This window comes from Eptesicus fuscus, chromosome 21 (assembly GCF_027574615.1).
Source record: "Eptesicus fuscus isolate TK198812 chromosome 21, DD_ASM_mEF_20220401, whole genome shotgun sequence".
Lineage (NCBI taxonomy): Eukaryota > Metazoa > Chordata > Mammalia > Chiroptera > Vespertilionidae > Eptesicus > Eptesicus fuscus.
The window spans coordinates 50,322,129-50,333,494 of record NC_072493.1 but is presented as its reverse complement, the minus strand read 5'-3'; the positions used below and the strand labels follow the sequence as shown (position 1 = coordinate 50,333,494).

General features: G+C 56.0%; 1 protein-coding gene across 6 annotated transcripts; it reads left to right on the top strand.

The window, feature by feature from the left end:
• Positions 1-7,752: 7,752 nt before the first annotated feature.
• LOC129147597 (patr class I histocompatibility antigen, A-126 alpha chain-like) lies at positions 7,753-10,950 on the top strand. 6 transcript variants are annotated; one of them, XM_054710265.1, is made up of 8 exons: positions 7,753-7,884; positions 7,971-8,285; positions 8,500-8,775; positions 9,359-9,634; positions 9,756-9,860; positions 10,288-10,320; positions 10,451-10,498; positions 10,644-10,950. In XM_054710265.1, the coding sequence occupies exons 1-8, from the start codon at positions 7,812-7,814 to the stop codon at positions 10,646-10,648; spliced, it is 1,131 nt and encodes a 376-aa protein (XP_054566240.1). In that variant the 5' UTR covers positions 7,753-7,811; the 3' UTR covers positions 10,649-10,950. The 6 variants fall into 6 exon arrangements, with proteins under 6 accessions (XP_054566240.1, XP_054566241.1, XP_054566239.1 ...); XM_054710266.1 differs by having other exon boundaries at positions 7,754-7,884; positions 8,001-8,285; XM_054710263.1 differs by lacking the exon at positions 9,756-9,860 and having other exon boundaries at positions 7,763-7,884; positions 8,001-8,285.
• Positions 10,951-11,366: the final 416 nt, after the last annotated feature.

Here is an 11,366-nt window from a genome sequence, read left to right as displayed (position 1 = left end):
TATAACAATTATACATTTATGTTATTTAAACTATAAATATCGCGAAATAATGTTTTTTCCTCAAAGTGACACACTACCCGAGTTATGCTCAGTTTTTTGGTGAAGTCTGACACACCAAGCTCAAAAGGTTGCCCATCACTGTTCTAGGACTGAGAGACACAGGGCATCCCTATACATAACCTGCATGAGGACAGAGCCACCAGCAAGACAGCCCTGGGGACGGGGACAGAACAGAACAGGAAACAGTCAATATTCCCCATACAGCCGGGCTCGGTGCTTGAACGTTGATCTTTGTGATAGATCCTCCCCTCCCCCAACTGATGGACGGGGTATGACGTAAACTCCACCTGCAGCCGGACATTCCTGAACACCTTACATGGACTGTACATTGAACCACCAATCAGCACCTGCCATATACCCTAAGCCCCCAATTCCTAAATCCCTAGGCCCCTAACCATGTACCTTACATGAAACCACCAATCAGTGTGGGCTGAGTGCCCTAAGCCCCATCCCTTCCTTTCCTCCCTTTAAAGGCACTCTCACCCCGGCTCTCTCTCTCTCTCTCTCTCTCTCTCTCCCTTTCCCCTCTGGAAGGCAGCCGGCAGGGTGATCGCCAATAAAGCCTGTGTCCTGGTGTCCCATGGTCTCCGGCCCTCTGTTTCATCTTTCATCATGGTGCTGAACCTGGGTGAGCATGGACTATCCTCGAACCTAGCCCTGAGCTTCTGACTCCTGCTCTGGCTCTGCTCGGCGGCATGGTTCTGAGTCGATTGGCCTGCTCAGAACACTCCTCAAACCCTGCTGTGCCAGGACACGTGGGAATCTAGTGGCTTCCTTCTAACCGGTAGGCTCAGGGATTTTCCCAACCGCCCCCCCCCCCTCCCCCCGCTCCCGTTCCCTTGACCTGGAAGGGCCTCAGAGTTTCCCGACTACACACTACATGTTCTACGTTCTACGTTCTACGAAAGCCCAGGTACCTGGCCGGGAAAACTCTGCTCTACTCCACGGGAAAGGTTCAGGGTGACGACCTTGCAACCTTCTCCTGTCCTTTTCTCTACAGGTTGGCAGAGGGAAAAGAAGGACGCTTCTTATTCCTTCCCCAACTTCTCGGTGGCCTTTCCCTCCGGTCATGGGAACCCCTCAATCCAAACCCTCTCGTAACCTCAAAGAAGCTCTACCTGGCCACAATATAAACTCGACAATGTCTCTCTGTGGCCTGAAAATTCCAATATCCTCCGAGAGCTAGATAATTTTTGCCACCGGATTGGGAAGCATTCGAGATTCCTACGAACAGGCTTTCCCCTCCCCACCCACCTCCCGCTCTCCCCACTTGTTTTATTCCTCAGGTTCCACCCATCAGACCCTCCTCTGCAAGTCCTCTTTGTCCTCTCAAACCCCTTTCTCTGTCTTCTGACTCTTTCAACCCAGCGGATCGTTTCTCTCCACGTGTCTCAATCTCGCCACCTCCTTACAATCCTAAACCTGTCCCTCTCTGACTAAGCACTCTTTTTCCCAGGTCAACGCCGGAGTGCAGGAGTCCTTGGAGGACTCCGGAGTACGTTTAACTTTTTTTTTCCTTTACACACACTGGTCCCGCCCACTGACCAGCGGCAGCGGCTGGGCTGCATTTACAGGCCCTTCCTCTCCCTCAGGGTGTTCGCTTCCTGAGCCTCAGTCTCCCTGAAACACCCCTCCAAGTCCCGCCCTCATTATGGGAGGCAGGATGGGGCATTTCTACCTCTGAGAATTCTAACCATCTTCCTTTCCCTGTGCTCTCCGCCTAATCTCCACTCCTGTGGCCTCCAGCAAACAAATTCACAGGTGGCTGGCCATTCCCTTCTCACTCTCTGACCTTTCTCAAATTGAAAAACGCCTAGACTCTTTCTCTTCAGACCCTCTTAACCAGCAGCCGCCTTCTCCCCAGTCCCGGAGCCCAAATCCTGAGAACCTGAGCTCTAAAACAGCCTTTCCATCTAACACTCATTCTCAGGCCCAAAGACTGCCTTCCTCAACAGCTTCTTCTACTCTCGCGTCCACTCTACCCCTGAGGGAGGCAGCAGGAGCTGAGGGCATAGTCTGAGTCCACGTCCCATTCTCTATGTCCAGCCTCACAGGTTGAGAGGCATCTCAGGTTTCCTTTCCCACTGACCTGACCACCTTTACTCCCCGACATACGCCGCAACTGCAGGTCCACAAACCCCTCAAAAAGACCTCGTTAACCTGACCTTTAAGGTCTTTAATAATAGAGACAAGGAGACCCAAATCCAAAATCAAAGACGAGATCAGGCCAAGGCGGAGGCCCATTAGGAGGCCTTCCCGCTCCTAGCCACCGCTCTCACGAACCCCAAACGGAGTGCCGGTCCTCCAACCGCGGGTAAGTCAGGGGCTAAGCCTCCTCCGGGCCCATGCTGAGCCAAGTCCTGCTCAAACCCAAGACCCCCGCCTGGGCCCTGCCCAAGGTGCGGAAGGGAAGGCCACTGGAAATCAGACTGTAGTCTGGCTCCTGTCTGGCCTCAGCCAGTCCAGCATGGCCGCCCTCTGGATCCGGTTTGGAGCTCCCAGACCTCCTGGGACTGGCCACTGAAGAAGCTGCCAGGCCCTGACAGGGCCCCACAGACTTCCATCACCAGGACAGAGCCTCGGGGAATGACTGTGGTGGCAGGTAAGCCGATCTCCTTTTTAATTGACACTGGGGCCACTTATTCTGCCCTCTCTGAATTCGCTGGGACCCTTGTCCCCTCCTCGTCTCTATTATGGGTGTTGACAGATCAGTCTCAGCCATTAGCCACCTCATGTCTACACAGCATCTTACTAAATCCCCCCATTCACTCTCTTCCCATTCTACCTCGGTGCCCGGCCAGGGCTACCATGCATCCCCTCATAAAACACAGTTGTCCCAAACCACAGTCACCTACCTCAGTTTCACTCTCTCACCCCACAAGGCCCAGCCATTCCTTGGACTGTAAACGCCTTATCTCCTTATCTCCTCTATGACCATTATCTGTAGGAAGAATGTGGCCATTTGGGACTGAAGCGGCTAGAGGCCTGGCTAGCCTGGGAACAGGCTGTGGAGCCTGCTCCCTCCCCCACCCCCCCAACTTTTATTTTTTATTTATTTATTTTTACTTTTATTTATTTTTTTAAATACACTTTTATTGATTTTTACAGAGAGGAAGGGAGGGGGATAGAGAGCTAGAAACATCAATGAGAGAGAAACATCGATCAGCTGCCTCCTGCACACCTCCCACTGGGGATGTGCCCGCAACCAAGATACATGCCCCCGACCGGAATCGAACCCGGGACCCCTCAGTCTGCAGGTCAATGCTCTATCCACTGAGCCAAACCAGTTAGGGGCACCCCCCCCCGGACTTTTAGAAATAAAGAAAGAAAAAAGAAAGAAAGAAGTTACTCTGAGCAAGAAAGTGAGGCTTCAGTCTCCAAGCCTGGCAGGACGAGGTTGCTGGATACTTCTTAAGCTAAACCAGAATATTCAGTGTCTAACCTCTTATCCAACCATCCAGGTCCCCGGCTCTCACTACTCCTTTCCTTCCCTTTCCCTCCCACTTTCACTGAAATACAACCTCAGTCACTCATCTGTGACCCCGTATTGGCAGCGCCATGGTGACCACCCTCTCAGCTTGGAGTGCGGAACTAGAAACTTCTCCCTACACCTTTCAGCTTGTCTCCGTGATCAGGGATTCTTCTTCCTCTGTGGGGAAAACACACACATATGTCTCCCCATCAGCCGGACAGGAACCTGTACTCTCATCTGTCTCTCACGCAATGTAGATGCAGCCCCAATAATCAGTCTTTACCTGTCCCCGTAACCCATCATATCTGACACAAAAGGGCAGTCCAGATCATCCCTATCCTCCTAACCTCAGCATCACAGCAGGAGTCGGAACTGCCACAGGGAGCTTAACCACTGCTCCACCTCTTTTGAAACCCTGTCTCAGGACCTACAAGAAACCTGTGGATACCCAGCAAGGGGCAAAACTGGGAAAACAAGAACCTCACCCCCAGGATAACCTATTCTCCCCTTTCATATCACTAGTGAGGCAACTGAGACCCCTACTCTTTTCCCCCTAAAAATAACATCTAGGTCTCAGTTGTCTTTCAGCTCCAGGCCCAGAAAAGCAGCAAAACCATACAAGTGACGCTGTGGCAGCCTCAGGACCAGCTTTTACTGCCCCGGCCAGCGGGGTCTTCTAACGGGGGTACCGAGGCGGCGCACCTAAGAGAATGAGAGACAGACAAGGGACGCAGAAGAATGGAGGCAAGACAAAAGGGTTTCTGATCAAGCCTCGAAATTTTATTTTTTACAGCGTTCCTTATATGTGGTTTCTAGAAGGGGAGATGCCTAGGAGGGGTGGGGGCTGAACGGGTCATGTGGACTTAGATAATCGGCTAAAGTCGTAAAGGGTGGGGGGAGGAACCAAGATGGCGGCATAGTTAAACAACTAATCTGCTGCCTCACATAACAATTTCAAAAATACAACTAAAAGACAAAACGTCTACCACCCAGAACCATGGGAAAGCTGGCTGAGTGGAAGATCTACAACTAAGAAGAGAAAGGAGCACAAACGCTGAAAAGCTGAGGTACGGAGGTGCGCGAATCAGGCTGGCAGCGGGCGACTGGGTGCGCGGTTTTTCTTCAACCCACAGGGAGACAAGCTCCCGATCACTCTGAAATCCAGTTTCTGGGGACACTCGGGGGACCCAGACACCTACGGGGAGAAGCTGGACTCTCGGCCATCGGGTCGGAAAGTGAGAGTGACTTTTTTGCAGAGGTACGCCCAGCAATCATTGTTTACTGCGCTGGAACTCGGGGCACAGGGACTTGGAAACCGGAAAGGCAGAGAGGGTTGACGCCAGCCATCGCCATTGGCCACGCCCCAGCCTAGTGATGCCCTGAGGCCCCGCCCCGCCCTGAGGCCCCGCCCTGAGGCCCTGCCCCTCGCATTCTACAAACCCGCCCAGGCCCGACACAGCGGCTTTTGCATATAAATGGCCTGTTCTGTGGCAGCTCAACCAAATTAACTGCAGCTCCAGTCAGACTGCTCCAAAACCGCCCAAGCAAAGGAGGAGAAAACTAGTTCTTGCTGTAGCTCCTGCTGGGGGACACACAGTACACAAGGGTACACCAAGAGTGCCCACCTCAAGTAACTGGGAGGCTGACCCGTTGAACCAATAGGACACCTAGTACACAAAGCTACCCTACCAACTCAGGGAAGCAGCGAAAATGAGGAGGAGGCAAGGAAACAGATCCCAAACCAAAGAAATGGAGGAGAACAAGCGACTGGACATAGAGTTCAAAACCACGGTTATAAGGTTTTTCAAGAATTTCATGGAAAAGGCCGATAAATTCAATGAGACCCTCGAGGATATGAAAAAGGACCAACTAGAAATTAAACATACACTGACTGAGATAAAAAATATTATACAGAGACCCAACAGCAGACTAGAGGATCGCAAGAATCAACTCAAAGATTTGGAACACAAAGAGGCCATGGACACTCCTCCAGAGAAGCATGAAGAGAAGAGAATTCAGAAAGTTGAAGATAGTGTAAGAAGCCTCTGGGACAACTTGAAGCGAACCAACATCCGAATTATGGGGGTGCCAGAAGAAGAGAGAGAGCAAGATGCTGAAAACCTATTTGAAGAACTAATGAACGAAAACTTCCCCCACCTGATGAAAGAAATAGAATTAAAAGTTCAGGAAGCGCACAGAACCCCAAACAAAAGGAATCCAAAGAGGACCACACCAAGACACATCATAATTAAAATGCCAAGGGCAAAAGACAAAGAGAGAATCTTACAAGCAGCAAGAGAAAAACAGTTAGTTACCTACAAGGGAGCACCCATACGAAAGGTCCCAGGTTCAATTCCGGTTAAGGGCATGTACCTTGGTTGCGGGCACATCCCCGGTGGGGGGTGTGCAGGAGGCAGCTGGTCGATGTTTCTCTCTCATCGATGTTTCTAACTCTCTATCCCTCTCCCTTTCTCTCTGTGAAAAATCAATAAAATATATTAAAAAAAAAAAAAGACCAACAAAAGAAACCGACTGACGGGTGAACAAAGAAGTCACTAAGCAGGTAAGTTAAATATTTAGTTTTTGGTTTATTAAATACAATTATATATAACAATTATACATTTATGTTATTTAAACTATAGATATCGCGAAATAATGTTTTTTTCCTCAAAGTGACACACTACCCGAGTTATGCTCAGTTTTTTGGAGAAGTTTGACACACCAAGCTCAAAAGGTTGCCCATCACTGTTCTAGGACTGAGAGACACAGGGCATCCCTTTACATCACCTGCATGAGGACAGAGCCACCAGCAAGACAGCCCTGGGGACGGGGACAGAACAGAACAGGAAACAGTCAATACAGCCGGGCTCGGTGCTTGAACATTGACCTGTGTGATAGATCCTCCCCTCCCCCAACTGATGGACGGAGTATGACATAAACTCCACCTGCAGCCGGACATTCCTGAACACCTTACATGGACTGTACATTGAACCACCAATCAGCACCTGCCATATACCCTCAGCCCCCAATTCCTAAATCCCTAGGCCCCTAACCATGTACCTTACATGAAACCACCAATCAGTGTGGGCTGAGTGCCCTAAGCCCCGTCCCCTTCTTTCCTCCCCTTAAAAGGCACTCACCCCGGCTCTCTCTCTCTCTCTCTCTCTCTCTCTCTCTCTCTCTCTCTCTCTCTCTCTCTCCCCTTTTCCCCTCTGGAAGGCGGCCGGCAGGGTGATCTCCAATAAAGCCTGTGTCCTGGTTCTCCGGCCTCTGTTTCATCTTTGACTATGAGCCAGGACGTCACAGGTGAACTCTTTGTCAGAGCACAAGCCGGGTTTGTGGGCTCCATCCCCAGTGTGGGGCGTGTAAGAGGCAGCCCATCAATGATGCTTTCTCATCACTGATGTTTCTATCTCTCCATCCCTCTCTGAAATAGAAATATATGTTTAAAAAATTAAAACTAGAAGAATACAGTCAATATGGTTTCAGGTCTCAGTTTGCAAAGCCCTTTTCAGGAACGACCCCGTGTGTGGCTGCAGTGACTGTCACAGGGGAGACCACACTGATCTGAAAGGTCAGTGACCCTGCTCCTGCCCGTTTCTGTGAGGCCGTCCATGTCTCCATGAGCTGCAGCCACAGGAACAGACAAAACGCAGAAGCAAATGTGAAGACCCAGCGCCTCCCAGGGAGACGGGCACGGATGTGACCTGGGAGCAGCCCCGCCCCCCTCCTCCGTGTTCACTTGGGAAATTGGTGATTTTCATAAAAACATGACTCTGTGACCCTCTCACAGGCAGTGAGCATGCGCCGTGAATTCACACTTGTTTCCTCTGTGTGACTCCGTGAGTGGTGACTGTGACAGACGGAACCACATACACAGGTTATTGGGGCGCCTCCCTCCTGGGTGAGGCTGCACAGAGATGGTGACCCCAGAACCTTGGAAAGTCCCTGAACAGCACGGCGCCGGGGACCGTGTGACGGGCGCTCCGCGCAGGAGGGGGGTCAGGACCGAGTCCAGGGCCCGGGCCTGCGCTCAGGTCTCAGCGGGGGACAGAGTCTGGGGGGGCAGCTCCGTGGTGGGGACTCCCCAGCGCCCTGGTTTCACTTCTCCTCTCCCAACCTGTGTCGGCGCCTCCTTCCTGGATACTCGTGACGCGGCCCCACTCCTCACTCCCATTGGCTGAGCGGTTTCCGGAGCAGCCAATCAGCGTCCCCGCGGCTCCCGGTTATAACTCCTCCGCGGAAGCGCCCGGACTCAGAAGGTCCCCCGACGCCGAGGATGCGGGTCCTGCAGCCCCCCACCCTCCTCCTGCTGCTCTCGGGGGCGCTGGTCCTGACCCCCAGCCGGGCCGGTGAGTGCGGGGTCGGAGGGGGCGGCTGTGCGGGGAGGAGCGAGGGGACCCGGCGGGGGCGCGGGCCCGGGAAGGCGCGTGTCCAGCCCCGGCCCTGCCCCCCGTCCGCCCCCCAGGCCCCCACTCCCTGAGCTATTTCAGCACCGTCTGGTCCCGGCCCGGCCGCGGGGAGCCCCGCTTCATCGCCGTCGGCTACGTGGACGACACGCAGTTCGTGCGGTTCGACAGCGACGCGGCGAGTGGGAGGATGGAGCCGCGGGCGCCGTGGATGCAGCAGCCGTGGGTGGAGCAGGAGAGGCCGGGGTACTGGGAGGAGGAGACGCTGAGGGCCAAGAGAGACGCACAGATTTTCCGAGGGAACCTGCAGACCCTGCGCGGCTACTACAACCAGAGCGAGGACGGTGAGCCGCCGCCGGGCCCGTCACCACCCCCCTCCCCACGGACGGGCCGGGGTCGCCCCGAGGGTCCGGGTCCGAGCGTCACCCCGAGGCGGCGGGACCCGCCCGGCCCCCACCCGGGAGGAGCCCGCGGGGACTGTGACCCGATTTCACTTTCAGTTTTGGATTCAGGCCCCGCAGGGCGGGCGGGGCGGGGCTGACCTCGGGGCGGGGTCAGGGTCTCACACCCTCCAGGTCATGTTTGGATGCGACGTGGGACCCGACGGCCGCCTCCTCCGCGGGTACAGACAGGACGCCTACGACGGCACCGACTACATCGCCCTGAACGAGGACCTGACCTCCTGGACCGCGGCCGACATGGCGGCTCAGATCACAAAGCGCAAGTTGGAGGCGGCGGGTGTGGCAGAGCGTAAGAAGAGCTACCTGGAGGGCCTGTGTGTGGACTGGCTCCGCCTTTACCTGGACAAAGGGAAGGAGACCCTGCAGCGCGCAGGTACCAGGGGCCCTGGGGCCGCCCCCTCCCCCGGGCTGGGGCTCCTACAGGAGACAGGACAGGGGGTCAGTGTCAGACACCCCTCTTTGGGTCAGGGAGGGGGTCCCCCGGATGTCCAGGTCAGGTTCCAGAGGGACTCCCCCTCCTCTCAGGGACAGTTAGGGGTGCAGGCTCTCCTGGGGTGCAGGGAGACCCCCTGACATAACCCATTAGGGGTTCCCATGGGCCCTGCAGGGGCTCTGGGACCCACGGGGACCTCCTCTCTCAGGCCTTGTGCGCTGCCCCCCACCCCCTGTGTCTGAGGCCTGACCCCAGCTTTTCTGAGTCACGTGGCCTCCACCCAGGTCAGGACCACAAATCCCTTTTCTCCCTCAGAGACCTGCCTCCTGTCCTGGGCTGTGTCTCTCTGATTCTAGAATGTTCTAAAGACTAGGAGGGCCTTCCAGGGGCCTCTGTCCAGGCTGGTGTGTGGGCTGTGTGCTCCCTCCCCCACCCAGGTGTCTGTCCTCTCTCAGGATGGTCACATGGGCGCTGCTGGAGTGTCCCATGGCGGATGCAGAGTTCCTGCATTTTCTCCCCTCAGACCCTCCAAAGGCACACGTGACCCACCACCCCGTCTCCGACCGTGAGGTCACCCTGAGGTGCTGGGCGCGGGGCTTCTACCCTGCGGACATCAGCCTGACCTGGCAGCGTGACGGGGAGGACCAGACCCAGGACATGGAGCTGGTGGAGACCAGGCCTGCGGGGGACGGGACCTTCCAGAAGTGGGCGGCCGTGGGGGTGCCCCCTGGCGAGGAGCAGAGATACACGTGCCATGTGCAGCACGAGGGGCTGCGCGAGCCCCTGACCCTGAGATGGGGTGAGGAGGGCCGTGGGCACAGAGCCCCTTCTCAGGGCAGCAGGGGCCCTGGGGGACTCAGTGGGGTCGGGGCTGAGGCCTGGGGTCAGGGCCCTCACCCTCCCTTCCCTTCTCCTCCCAGAGCCACCTCCTCAGACCTTCATCTCCATCATCCTGGGCATCGCTGGGGGCCTGGTTCTGCTGGGAGCTGTGGCTGGAGCTGTGATGTGGGGGAGGAGGCGCTCAGGTGGGCAGGGGTGGGGTCTGAGTGTCTTGTCCCTCTGGGGGTTCAAGCCCAGGTAGACGTGTGTCCCACCTCATTCACAGGAAGCGCCGTACCCAAGTGTGATGGCCAGTGTGGGGCTCTGTGCTCACACTCACTCCTCAGTGAGGCCCGTGGGAATTGAGGGCCCCACTTACCACCTGATGATGCTGGTGGTGGGACCCCGTTCCCTGCAGTCCCAGGTCAGAGGGCAGGTCCCTGCTGAGCACAGACCTCCAGGAGGGCGGTGGGTCCAGTCCCCTCACATGCACTTCCCTCAGGGTTCCTGGTCCTGCCCTGGGTCTGTACACACGGTTCTGGAAACTTCTCCGGGCCCAGGACTAGGGCTTCCTTTAGGACCTCCTGGCCCTGCCTCCTCTCTGGTCTCTCACGGGATGTTTTCTTCCCGCAGGTGGAAAAGGAGGGAGCTACGCTCAGGCTGCCAGTGAGTATGGAGGGGTGACCCCTGAGTCCCTGTGACAGTGCAGAAGGGAGCCATGGGGGACCCCTCCCCCCATAGTTCCTCCTTGTCTCCTGCCCTGGTCTCTGACCCCATCCTGGTGTGTCCCCCCCAGGCAGTGACAGTGCCCAGGGCTCTGATGTGTCTCTCTCGGCTTCTAAAGGTGAGACCTGCCGTGGGGAGGGGTGGGCAGAGGGAGGCCTGGGTGGTGGGGAGTCTGTGGGACACTGTGAGCATGAAGTGGGTTTGAGAATGTCACCAGTTCCAGCCACTGCCCTGGATCTGCTCATGATGATTGTCCTCCACAGCGTGAGGAGCTGCCCTGTGGGGACTGAGTGATGGAAGGTGTGTCCACGCTCCCACTTCCTGACTCAGGAACCTCTGATGGGGGGGCTGGCCCCGCCCTGCTCCCCACACTTTCCTGTCAGCAGAGGGGCTGGGCCCTCCCCTCCCTGCCTTTCCTCCCAGGTGCTCTGAGCTGCAACTTCCTGCTCCGAATTCTAATGAGATTCTGGCTGTGACTCTGCTTGTTCATTTCTTGCCAAGAAGCCTTGGGGGGTTAATTAAAGGGGAAGATCCTAAATTCTGCGAGAAAATAAATTGAAGCTTTAAGAACTTCCCAGGTCCCTGTGTTTGCTATTCTGAGGCTGTGGCAGGCGGGACGGGAGGGGCTGTGAGGACGGAGCGTGGTCGGGGCCTGTGCCTGGTCAGTGCCCAGTGCATCGTGGGCTTTGACGTGGTCACTCCTCGGCCGGGTCCCTCTCTGCTCCTCTGACCTTGTCCCTCAGGGGAACCCTGTCCCACCAGGACCTGTGGTCACAGGGACTCCCATCCCCCAGGCCTTGTCCCGGGTCCTAATGCAGCGCCTCTCCAGGACCCTGGACAGCGAGCTTCCTGGGGCAGGTCAGCCTGGGCTCAGGCCTGGGCCGCCCTCTGCCCTCCCTTCCTGGGTGTTTGGTGTTTCTTTGCTCTGGTGGGTGTGAGGCCTGTTCCTGTTCTTGGGTGTGAGTTCTGGTCTCATTCTCTGGGCG